At 35.6% G+C, this 13,735-nt stretch overlaps 1 protein-coding gene across 17 annotated transcripts in view; it reads right to left on the minus strand.

The window, feature by feature from the left end:
• Positions 1-13,735, minus strand: part of camk2d1 (calcium/calmodulin-dependent protein kinase (CaM kinase) II delta 1) — an 80,829-nt gene that overhangs the window by 14,788 nt on the left and 52,306 nt on the right. For 10 of the 17 annotated variants that reach the window (XM_046850887.1, XM_046850883.1, XM_046850895.1 and 7 more), the window contains exons 6-12: positions 13,146-13,218; positions 9,134-9,236; positions 7,635-7,718; positions 4,205-4,299; positions 2,641-2,763; positions 2,181-2,264; positions 1,910-1,952 (exon numbers count right to left, since the gene is read on the minus strand). In XM_046850887.1, the coding sequence (XP_046706843.1) occupies positions 1,910-1,952; positions 2,181-2,264; positions 2,641-2,763; positions 4,205-4,299; positions 7,635-7,718; positions 9,134-9,236; positions 13,146-13,218 (605 nt within the window). Of the gene's footprint in view, positions 1-1,909; positions 1,953-2,180; positions 2,265-2,640; positions 2,764-4,204; positions 4,300-7,634; positions 7,719-9,133; positions 9,237-12,391; positions 12,465-13,145; positions 13,219-13,735 lie in introns of those variants that run through there. The other 7 variants (XM_046850888.1, XM_046850884.1, XM_046850893.1 and 4 more) reach the window with 2 other exon arrangements.

Raw genomic sequence — 13,735 nt, forward strand, 5'->3', positions numbered from 1 at the left:
GTGTGGCTAGAGAAATTCAACTCAGGTGTGATAAACAACAGTTTTAACAGGGGGGCAAACACTTTTTCACACAGGGCCATGTTGTGTTGGATTTTGTTTTCCCTCAATAATAAAAACCTTCATTTAAAAACTGCATGTTGTGTTCACTTGTGTTATATTTTACTATTTAAATTAGTTTGATGATCTGAAATATTAAAGATGGAAACAAACATGCAAAAAAATAAGAAATCAGGATATATCTATATCTATATCTATATCTATATATATATATATATAAGTAGAGGTGTTGACTCAAAAATGTGCTTATAAAAGGAGAAAATTTGCTTTTGATTGACAATGCAATTTATGTAATGCATCTATAATTATTCAAACTACTGTGTAATTATCTGTGAAAATCTGAGATGCCTGTAATGCCCACACACACGCGCACAATCTCACAGCACAACAATTTATCGAAGTATTAAATCACCCGAGGGCATGCGCTTTTTATATGATTTCATCACAGGTAAGAGCATTTCTATGCTTGATGTGAAAAGACTTTTATAAAACAGTGACAAAAAAAAGATAGAATCCAGGGTTTAAATAAAGAATTAAATTTACTGTTAATAAGCTATGGTTGTTAAGCAACATAACAGACAAAATAATATCTTCCATGGACCTAATGTAGCATAACTTTATGCTTTGTTCCAGAGTGAAAGTTACTCCTATTGTCTGGAGATTGCGAGTTTGAATCCGGATGATGCCACAACCATGCCATTAGGGTTAGAGCAATAATATACTCTTACAACTAACATTAACCAATAATGGACACCTGTAAGACGGAGCATAAGCAGCAGTTCAATATGACACCGTTTGTCTTTGGGTGTTTTAGAGGAAACATGCATTTGAGACTTCCAGTGTCATGTGATAAAGATGAACTATAAGGTAGTAAGTAAAAATTGGCAGGACCAAATCAGGGGAACTACCTATTGTTTTAATACACAAGTCACTCATCATCATGATGCCATAGGTCTGTGTATATCATGGTTTTTATCTTGGCTGATTAGAGTTTGTGGCAGCGGGGGCGTGGCCAAGCCCCGGTTTGTAAAAGGCGGAGAGGCCGAGGGAAACAAGAGGTAAGAATCACACACCTGCTCGGAATGTATATAATCAGCGTTCTCTCTGTGTGTGTGTTGTTTGAAGTATAAAAACTTCAATAAATAAGCCTGGTTTAATTGTAACTGGTCGCCGCCCCACTGTTCTTCCTTTCCCTGAAACATTCGCTCTCCTACAATTTTTTTTTTACCAAAACAATGAATAATATTATATATACGTAACAAGTTTTTTTTGCATCTACAGATCTCTAAAGGGAAAAATAAAATATAGAGATTTCTGAAGCAAATTCACAATACTTTGACCCCTATTATGAAAAGCACTTGACAAAAGAGAGCTTGACAGTAAATCATTCATCTCTGGTAAACACTCATTCCAAAAAATTTTTAAGAACCCTTTCACAGAATAGTTTTGCTGTCTCAGGGCGCTGTCACTTCTCAAACTCACTTTAATAGTCTATTAAATGCAATTTTATGGTTTATTTTTTTGGGAATTTCATTACCACTATACTGAATTGTTTACTGAGCTCAAGACTTCAGTTCCTCTTAATTAGTTTTTTAATGATTTTGGCAAATCAGTGCTACTACAATAATACTCACTTCTGACCGTATTGCAGAAAACAGTAACAGTATCGTAATGATAGTAAAGTATACAATACAGTAACAGTAAATCCCACAGTGGTTAGACAGCGTAAAAACAGCGTGTTTAAAAAAGGGTTTCTCAAAGGTTCTTTAACTGGTTGTTAGTTCTGGCTTTTAAAATCGGCTTTCATGAAACCTTTCACAAAACAACTTATAAAAAATCTTATAAAACTTACTTGAGAAGGTCTTTGTGGCAAGCATGGTGGTCAGGATCGCACCCTATAAAAGTGAATAAACAGCATAGGAGTGCAAAAGATTGTTTTAGGTCATTATTATGTAAAACATTAGTCTAAGAGGCAATGATTAAGTCAAAGAAGAGTGGCCAGAGTCCACCAATTTTTGGATGATTAATTATTTTCCTAGCATTTGTTACATCTGGACAAAAGGTGCATTAACCACAACAGACCAAACACAATGTAAGCCTCTGGCCAACTGTGTGTGCGTCACCTTTAGCTTTCTCCTAGCGTTGAACTTCTTCAGGCATTCCACGGTCTCCTGTCTGTGCATCATGGAGGCCACTGTAGAGCGTTGCTATAGAAACAGAGGAATTAGTTAAAAAACATTTCTATATATAGATAGTACTTCGCTGGATATGTTTATACATAGTACATGTAGGCAGATGTAATAATAGATTACTGTCTAATGCAAAGGTATGTGTACGTCAGTAAAGATAAAGTGCCGGTACACTGTAAGTAGGATACACAAAAGGCTGTACAATTGGACAGATAACACACTATTAAAGTAAATCAGAACAAGGTGTAGGAGGAGAAAGGGAATTAGTAATAATTATAAGCAGGGATGAAAGGATAATTTGTTCCTTCAGATGTAGTTGAAAGATTGAGCTTTTGTGTGTGTGAGTATGGTCTGCGTCGTAGTCCAAAACGAAGAAAAAAAAAACAATACATACGCAGATCCATGGGTGTTTGAGGGCCTCTGCAGCAGTAATGCGTTTGGCAGGGTTGATAGTCAGCATCTTATTAATCAGATCTTTGGCCTCTGGGGTCACCGTGTCCCACTCAGGAGAAGGAAACTGCACATAAAAGACAAAACGTATTATATGTTCCTCATGGACAAGTATGTAAAGTTTAATGAAATGTGTAGTCTATCCACAGGAAATGTATAAGATTTTTACATGGATAATAAATGTGAATGTAACACTGCTTGCTAATGCACCCAGCTGCTAAAATTGGGTTACTGGCTGGAAACCAGTAATAGAAAATATACATGAATTAGCTGGAGGTCCAAGACTGTGTGCATATGTTTAGTAATGGTTAGCATACACATGGGTAGCTCATAGCAGGTTATGCATAATGTGACTCTACAAGAGTATAAAGCAATGCTAATTGTGACAAGTGACCAGATTTATACCAACAAATGTCAAGGGATACATTAATGCAAGACTGACCCTATCACAATACTTTTTTCTAGTGGGTTAGGGTTAAATTTGTATCTTAAATTTGGTCTGGACCTTATTTAGCAAATAGCTTGTGTCAGCTTTAAATGAGTCATCCATCCTTATGAGAATGTGAAAATACAATCAGGTATACACTATATTGGCAAAAGTTTGCAGACACCTGGTTTTAAGTATGGTATGTGCTTTTTGATCATCGCATTCCACATTAAGTCCCAATTTGCTCTTAAAATTCCCTCCACTCTTCTGGGAAGGTGTTAAACTAGATTTTGGAGTAAACTTGTGAAAATTGGTGTATCACAAGGGTGTTAGCATTCCAATTCATCTCAAAGGTGTTCAATAGGGTTGAGGTCAGAGTTCTATAGAAGGAGATCTTTCACTCCGAGCCATGCAAAGCACATCATCATGGAGTTTGCTTTGAGCACAGGGGCATAGTCATGCTGAAACTTTTTGTAGTTGAAGTAAAAAAAAAATTATTCTACTGCATCCAGACATTTTATACAATTGTGTGCCTTCAGCTTTGCGATAATAGTTTGGTAAAGAAACACATATGGTGGGAAAGTCAGGTCTCCCAATACTTTTGTCCATACAGTGTATTTCTGTAACATTACACATTCTTTTTCAAGTACATGTACTAAAGGTCCACATACAGAGTGCCAATCCCTAATAATGTCCCAAACTTTATACTTTGTATACACTGTACAGAGCCTATACACTAAAAACAGGAGTCTTCAGACGCAACAGATATGAAAGTGGCAAACCACAAACAGAGACTGTTTAAAAGAAATTCATCAACAAAAAGCACTTTAAATTTAATTAGGAAAGCAAAACCAACAGTTGCAGAATGAAAGAGGAACCTTTTACAGGAAATGAAAAGTGAAGAGGTTTGGGGGAAAAATGTTTAATCTTGAAATACAGTTTACAACAGTCGAGCTGGAAAAATAGTGTTTGCTCCCGATCTTACCCGTCTCTGTATCAGTTTATCTAAACATTTAGAAATTGCCAAACGTATTTTATTGCCGAACATATGGCGCACGTATGTTTGTGTGTGACAACTCACATCATAGGCACCAGCCTTGATCTGCTGATAAAGTCTGTGTTGATCCTCATCCCAGAATGGAGGATAACCCACCAGCAAGATGTATAGAATCACACCTGAATCACAGAATCACAAACACATGCTGACACTTTTTAATTTTTTTCAGTTAGCCAATATACAGAACCATTTAATATACATTGTAGACTGGTTTGTTGACACCTAACCATGATATTGGTATGTGCTTTTTGTACATCCCATTCCACATGTAGTCTCTATTTGCTGTTAGAATAACCTTCACTCTTCTGGAAAAGATGTTCCATTAGATTTTGGAGTAAGGTTATGGAGATTTGTGCTCATGTAGATTCAAATACAAGATTTGTAACTGGTGAAGTTCCTTGATCAGGACCTTCACACACGTCCAGTCTATAAAACAGCCTACAAAACGCAGCTGCTAGGTCACACTATTCCTTTTATTCTACATCCTTATTGTTCAGGCATCACCTGGACATATTACTTCAAAGCTAGTGGAATAGAAGTAATACGTTAAGATTGAGAAAATCAAAGTGCACTTTAGGCTGTTCTTCTAAGATGTTAAGAAGGATACTCTCTAATATGGTTATTGAAGCAGATAGGCCTATCATTTAATAGATTTACAGGTGCGTGGTCTTTGTGGAAATGTTGAGTTTGACAGTGTGACAACGTAAAGGGCAGTGAAACTTAGTGGTTAAGCTGTTGGACTTTGATTTGAAAGGTCATGAGTTCAAATCCCACCCACACCAAGCTCATACTGCAGAGCCCTTGAGCAAGGCCCTTAAACCAATTTAACTATGCTGATGATAACACATGCAAACTTGTCCGGTACTCTATGTAGCTTATTACTGGTTAGAACAGACCCCAAAAAAATCCTTCTTTTAAAATAAAAGTAATTAAACCTGCAAGAAAAACAAAAGTCCTATCTGGGAACATCTCATAACATGCAATAACTGAATTCCTATCAAGAGTCATCAAAACTATATAGCTATAAGCACTACACTTATACATTCTTAAATACAACTTGATACCTGCTTTATCCCTGTAAAGCTGCTTTAAGGCCATGTCCATTGTTATATGCGCTATACAAATAAAATTAACTGAACCTGATAGCCACAAAGCCTGGGACCTCTTTGACAGGGGGGGAACTTGGAAAAAGTTTGACTGCAACATGAATTTTACACATGAACTAAATCTTTTACACTATATTTTAAAATAAACAAATATATACCTTCCTACATGTACACATTTATGTATACATACCTACATCTATTCATAAACCTACTATTCTGATTTGGCTTTTGAGATCCTAAAAAAAAGTTGGAACAAATGACGTGTGATACCTATTTTATTTTTTATTTTTTTAACTTATCTTGTCTGAAGCATCTCCTTAAAGAATTTAACTTTTTTGATCTAATATATATTGGTGTTTGTTATTTCTGATAACTCTGGAAGGCAAAGTATATGTTGGAATTCTTTAATCTTTTCCCCAAAGTCAAGTCAAGTTTATTGCTAAAGCATTTTTTTTTTACGATGGACATTGTCTGAAAGCAGCATTACAGAATTTGAGAATTAAGGTGAATGATGTGTATTTATCCCTGATGAGCAAGCTTGAGGCGACTAGGGCAAGTGTGCCTGTGGGCTTTTATCCTAGGCAAGCAGGAGTCATGCCAAACAGTCATTTAAAGACTGACAGTAAATCAACTAACTAAATAAATAGAATCAGGCGGGACTTGATTACTGCTCGGTTGGAATAAAAGCCTGCAGTCACACCAGTCCTTCGCGAATAAGATTGAGGACACAAGATACGAGACTGTGAAAGCTGTGATCTTATAGCTGTACCTTTTGCTCTTCTATTCTCTCCATTAATAATCTAGCACTGCCTTAATCCTTAATATTATATAAAAAAAAATTAATAAACTCCAGCGAAGAATTTCTTTTTTAATCACATTTGTTCTACTGATTTCCTTTTTTTTGTTGTACATTTAGAGTTAACCCATGACAATCATGCGATTGATCACAATTAAATATTTTCAGCTATTAACAGCCCTAATATATACATGTATACATACATACTAGGGCTAAAACGACTCTTTAAATAACCAGAGTACCTCGAATACAAAAAATTTTTTTCAATACTTTTAACTACACACAGACATTGTGTTTCCCTGAGGACCATTATTATTGACACACTAAACTCTGGAGCGCTCTGGACAGGTAACACATAAAAAAATAGAGAAATTGGAGAGAAAACAGCGAGGGGAAGATTCACATGTAAGAACTTTTCCCGCAATTTCTCGCAATTGCAACCTAATTTCTTGCAATTCCAACTTTTCTTCTCCCAATTCCGACTTTTTTCTCACAATTCCAAGGTTTTTTTGCCAATCGGGCAGCATCACCCCCACTGTAGTGCCAGAAAGCTTCTGTATAGCCAGAAAACTAAGCCTCTGATCCTTGTAAAGAACTCAGCTCTGGAGTAGATTTTTTATTTATATATTTGTTTTTGCTTTTTAATGTAATCGGGCAATTTAATGCACTTATTGGATTTAGTTTTCACAGATATTCTTGTATGCAATTTCAGCAATAAAATGTATATTTTTCTAAAAAGCAAACAAATTACTTGTTTATTTTAAGATACCGGTCTTATTTTCTATTGAATAGTTAGTATTGCTCTTTAACCTCTGAACCCATTACTGGATTGATTGTTGGAATAATTGCTAGAATACTTGATTACTAAAATAATTGATAGCTACAGTTCTAATACATACATACATTATATATCTAGTATGAAAAGATAAGAAAAGCACAATGTCTGTCCAAATGCTTTGGAAGGGAAAAATAAAATTTATTAAATCAATTCCAAATGTCTACAAATTGCTCTCAGTATTCAAGTCCTAAAGACTATTTTTGGACATGAAAACTGTAATGCAGATAGCACATTCCGAGCAGGTTTACACTGTCTAATGTTTAACAGGTGACCGGCAAAGACAAACTAATATTTAATCCAGATTACCATTTCTTCGTATCAGCATACCTCGTGTTAAAGGTATCATTTTCTCCTCGTCAAAACAGACACTTCTTACATTTTCTTCAGCCACACCTTCTCTATCGCACATGAGACTGAATGAAATACTGATAACATAACTTACATGTGAAAGGCCACCTTGTTAGTCACAGGGCCTGTGACCTTCCAGTACTTGTGTAATCATAAAAAGATAAGGGATATAAAGTCAACTGTCTTTTGGATAGTGTAACCTTTAGGTCACATTGTCTATGATTAAGTTAGTATCATTTGCCTGCCTATAAATGCCTGCTGATTTTTGACTGTCATCATGTACACACTGGGTGTAGAAAAAGGGAGATAAAAATATTTGAGTGTATATATGACAGAAGGCATACACCAAATGTATGAAATACATACCACAAGCCCACATATCAACAGGCTTCCCATAGGGTTCCTTCCTTAACACCTCAGGAGACAAGTAACCAGGAGTGCCAGCAAATCCTGAAGGCAAACAATAAGAAAATAAAAAAAAAGAGAAAGAATAATCACACAATACGTCGTGCTGACTTAATAGCTAAGATTTAATTTGAGTCACCATTAGCACAGTCGACTAAATTCTGTCACATAATTTTTTTAATAATTCTTTTAACAAATTCTGAAATGATGTTCCTTCAAGCCATAAGAAACAAGTATACTGTAGGTATTCATAAGGTAGCCATATTGTCACATACCCACATAAGGGCTTCTGCTTTATGGCTTAGCATTTTCCTTTTAAGTATTAACTGCCTCATTGTATATTAAAGAGTTGGCTGCTTTGTGACACCCAGGGCTGAATGTGCATTATGTTATTGGAATATATAATTACTGGAGATTTTCCATCAAAAGCCCTTTGCTTCTTTGCTCAGGGTGGGTCTGAAAGACGTGCTCGGTTCATGTGTTTGCATCACAGATTTATATTAAACAATTATTGCAATTGTTAACAAACAGTCACCACCATGTTGTGTATTTGATACTGTGACAAACACTATAGTGCATGAGACAGAATAAACCTGGGCAGAAAAGGTTAGGAAAGAAACTTTTATATTAAGCGTTTGTAAACTGTATATGAACCGATTCCCAATTCAACAAAACAAAATCAGCTCAACTTATAAAAAAGCACTAATGTGGTAAGAATGCTTATATTTACCACTGTAATATACTGGACATTCAAATTTCACTCTATTAGGTAAACTTTGGTATATCTACTCATTTATGCTCATTCAATTTCTACATGCAATGCATACACTGCAAATATTTGTCAAGAGCATCACTTGAAGCTCACATCAAACATTAGAATAGGGATAAATGTGATCTCATTGACTTTGATATACTGTTTTTTTTAGCAGGTGGGTTCAGTGTCTCTAATGTTTACATACAAATCTTCCACAAAAGCATCCAGTCAGAAGCAGTTCACAGCCGAATCAACAGCTAGAACAATTAGAGATAATAGAGGTATGGTAATTCATAACCACTCTTTACAACAGTGGAGAACAGAAAAGTGTACACATCTAATCTTGAGGTGGATGAACTACAACAGCAGAAACCCAAATCGGGTTCTACTACTATCAGGGTGAGCCAATTTATCTCTCTCAAACTATAGTCTTCTGTGTTTGAACATGCCAAAATATTTTTATAATGCTCAGCCCAGCTCACCTGGCAACTCCAACTACACCATAGCCAAAGTTAATGAGATCACATTTTCCTCCATTCAGATGATGTGAATATTAACTGAACTTGTTGACCTTTATCTGCATTATTTTACAGTATACACTGCTGCCACAATTGTATACATATGACAGGAAGATATCAATGAATTCATCAAGGAGTAATTTGAATTTAAATAAACATAATGGATCTGTTTTAAAAAAGATACGCACCAAACCATGCTTGCTGGTCTCCTTGCACCTCAATGGCCAAGCCAAAATCAGCCAGTTTCACTGCAGCCCCCTTGAGTTTGCTGGCTAAAAGCAGGTTCTCTGGCTTTAAGTGCAAAAGCATATAATTAAGTTTTTTTAGAAATGACCTGGGTCCAGAGTGTCTTACTGTATATTTGCCACTGTGTTGAGATTGTCTTTTACAAGACCTGGGTCAAAAATGTTTATAGAATTCTTGAATTCTAACGAATTTTGCACGTGTCAAAGAAAATAGCCAAGCCCAAAATATTGGTTAAATTGAGAATATAAATCAGGGTTTAAGACTATGAATAATACTCCCACCCACCATGGCTTTACATGTTTACATGACCAACAGCTTAACCCTAATGGTGCTTGATTTTGAATGCATTCTCACAAATTCTTCTTTTGAGAATCATTTTTGAGCCAGGTCATTCTCAACAGATTTTCTTCAGAGTTATGCACAGGTGCTGCCAAAGAAGTCTAAGTATAAAAGAAATGGCCATTTTGAGTATTATATATATATATATATATATATATATATATATATATATATATATATATATATATATATATATGAGCTGAAGCTGTTAATGAAATATGCTTCAGAAATATAATATTAAACAAATTTAATGGTATGATCACCTATCTGATATACACTATATCGAAAAAAGTTTGTAGACACCTGACCATGCGATTCAATTGTGCTTTTTGAATATAACATTCTACATTTAATCCACATTTGCTGTTATAATAACCTCCACTCTTCTGGGAAAATGTTCCACTAGATATTGAAGTGTGGTTTTGGAGAGTTGTAGATTTGTGCTCTTTCAACCACAAGGGTGCTGATTTTCACCTCCAAACCCATGTAAAGCATATGTGATGCAAAATGTAATGCTACCACATTCAAAGACAACCTACTCAATTGTGTGCCTCCAACAGTTCGGGGAAGAATCACATATGGTTGAAAAAGTCAGGTGTCCCAATACTATTTTCCATACAGTGTCTGTGTCACCTGGACAGACATATGCACAACCCAATAAGAAATATGAACAAAACAAACAGTGTATGCTATATATATATATATATATATATATATATATATATATATATATATATATATATATATATATATACACACACACACACACACACACACAATACAGATATACATGTGTATACATATGTATACACATAGACAATACAGGAAATTCTCACAAATTCTTAAAACGTGCAAAAGTAATGTACAAAAGTACTTATATAACTAATGATTGTTACCATAATTCAAATGCAACAAACGTGCAATAGATTTTTTAATGCCAATAAATCTATGATTTGCCCAATTTGGCAACTTCGTTCAAATACAGATTTGTCCATTAAGAATGCGCATTTAAATGAGGCTTATTCATACATTTAAATACTGTACATTCATAACCAAAAGAAAACTGTAACTATTGTTTACGTGTCCCTATTTTCAGAAGTAATAATTCATTAAAATTGCTAGCTAATCAATAAGTGTGGCATTCAGCTTTGATTTCAATAATATCTAATTGAGATTGTACATAACTTACGGAATCCAGGTACAGTTTACAGTACGAAAAGAGGCCGAACTAATGTTCGAACAAAGGTTTCCAGAGATGAGGTCATTCAGGAGCAGTTAGGTGGGCAGTCATTCTCTGTGACTCATGCAGAAACGTGTGCGCTAATAAAGTGCTAACATGCTACAGGGAGTGCAATCAATGTTAACGCAGCCATTGCTACATTAGCATCAACAGTGCAGCCATTGCTTTGCATACCTTTTAAACCCAGATAGCTCAGACTAAATCTGGTATACAACACCAGTTATTTTACTTTAAATCAAGGACACATAGTATTTTATACAAAAGCTTTTATGTAAAAGAAAACATGCTCTCAAAAAAAAAAAAAAAAAACCTTAGCAAACCACGATGGTGTTCCTATACTCATTCTTCACATATGTATAGGGTTGGGGCTGAGGGATGCAGACATGTCACTGCAAGCCAGGGTAAACACCTTCACACAGTATGCCTGACCTACAAATCCAATCTTACCTTTCTAAAAATGTGTCTATGTCATAAACAGCTGAACACGTCTATAGAGCAGTGTACCAAAATATAGACATGTGCACAGAATTGCTTTTGTGCCAAGTAAAACAATGGCTTTTCAACAACCCATTTTACTGGCATGGAAAATTTATTCTGTGTACCTTTATCTCCATAACAATCCTCATTTCTACTTTGGAAGAGCTTAAACAAATAAACCACAAACACCTGAGTGTAAAAGGGCTTACAAGCAGTGAAAAGTAAGGTCTTAAATCCTTAAAGTAGTGTGGGGTCAAAGTAGAAAATGAAATAAAATTGTGTGATTATTTAATCTTCACTGAACAAGAATGGATGAATCTGGGTAAAAGTAACTGCACTGTCTGCAAACGTAACACACCACCAGCCAGACATATCTGCGTAAACATGGATAACTAAATCAGGTTCGCTTTGTAAACAATATTCTCTTTTACCTAAATGTTTTGTCTCAAATGGCTTCGTCCCACCACTACACCCAACCCTCTGCGTGTTTGCCATGGAAACGCAGTGGGGACGGCTAATCGTATGACAGAATCTGAACTCTAAATGCAGGAGGAGGATTATACTCGTAACTGCACCTGGCTCATTTGATTAGCAAATTAATGTTCAGGGCTCAGAACCTTGGGTCTGGTGTGTTGGGGATGAACAATGTTGTAGTTTCGGCTAAGATAACATTATCATGCACTAGGCAAAGATATATCTTTGCATACACTATTATTAATTCCTAGCCGCTTAGTTCGGGTCATACAAAACTTTAGAATTTCAGGTTTATTGTATTCTTTTTAATAGGCCATTTAAGCTAGAAATGAAAACTTTTTGTGAATTTAACTAAAGTTAGATATTGATTAGAGAGGAAATCACTAAAAACAATGCAATTATCAATGGAAAAGGGCATGGATTATTTTTTATGTGCTTAACTTTCTAAATGATTTAAGTACTTTTTTAAATTGCTATTTTGCATGCTTTAGAACAATAAACATTCTAAGATCAGTAACTAACAAGATATCAGTGACCTCAATGAACACCAAGTATCTGGGGCATAAAGAACTCCCCAGAAAAAAGTCCCATAGTTGATTTATGAGAGCATAGCCTGAAGAAGAAAAAGAAAGGAATTTGGTGTTTAAAACCCCCTAGTGCATCTACTCACCTTCAGGTCGCGATGGACCACTCCCATCTGGTGGCAGTGGAGAACAGCCTCAAGGATCTGCTGAATGCAATGACTGCATGCAAACACCAGGGGGGTGTGGGTTAGTCATGAGCTCACACACACTCTGCGTTCACACTGAGACCAGGGAAGCTAGAGATGTCATGTAGCTGACCACATAAAACTATATGAAAGTTACATGGAGGAGCTTTGATTTTTTCAGTTTTATAGTGTATAAGAATTGTACTTAATAGACTTTTTTTTTTTTTTTTTTGCAAGAATTTTTAAATACTCAGCCAATAGTGGAGCTAACCCTATTTTCCAGCCATCATTGCTATCCTTGTTGTTGCCGTCCTGCTTTCCCTGATCCCAAAGCAGAAGTGGTGTTTGCACTAGAGGGTGGCTGGGGGCTTGACCCTATTAGGATATTGATTTTCAAATTCAATTAATATTTACTTGCTAAAAAGTTGTTAAAACCACTCATTCTGATTGCAAACTACTCCATCAAAACTTCCCATTGAGTCAAACCTCTCAGCCACTGGTTAGAGCATGTCTCTTTGACGCTACATGCAAATTTTTGCATTTGTTTTTATTTTTTCCTCCTCTACACCCCCCCCACCCAAATGCAGACCAGAAGAAGTAAAGGTGGGTGAAGTGAGTTTAAAAGAGCACAGTGTCCACAATCTCAAAGTGGTTGTTAATTGTTCATCTGGAGAGCCAAGCCAGGATTTCATACATTCCGTCCTGTCATACTAACCTTTAAGTCTCGATGAACAATACCACTTAGGTGACAATGATTTACACTCTCTAGAATCTGCTGTATGCAATGACTGAGAAAGAGAAAGACATGGCAGGAAAGCAAAAGAGGAGAAGTACAGTTCAGCAAGCACAATTAAACATATGACAGAATGTCCCACAAACAAAAGGGGAACAACAACGTGGGGGAAAAAAAGAATCCTTCTATTTTATATCTGGTTATCTATGATTTCGTTTGCAAGGTTGTTTAAGTGAAATACAACATACAGACTTTTTACAATGAGAACAAAACATTTAACAGGTATAAAACAGCATAGAGTAAAAGTATTTCCTTTAAGCAATTCTATCTATTTTATCTAGGCATAAAACGAACATTAGGGTACAGCTCACGACAAGAAAGTATGAAAGGATATAGGTGCACAGCAAACAAGATACACAACAAAAACACACATTTAGCAGTCATTGCTCACATTCTATATGAAGATCACATTTTTATTTAGCTTAATCAAGGTGTTAATCACTACGACATTTTATTAGTCTAGTCAAGAGCATACACAGTCATTTCCTGGGCTTGAAAAACATTGGAACTCT

This window comes from Silurus meridionalis, chromosome 6 (assembly GCF_014805685.1).
Source record: "Silurus meridionalis isolate SWU-2019-XX chromosome 6, ASM1480568v1, whole genome shotgun sequence".
In the NCBI taxonomy this organism is placed as follows: Eukaryota; Metazoa; Chordata; class Actinopteri; order Siluriformes; family Siluridae; genus Silurus; species Silurus meridionalis.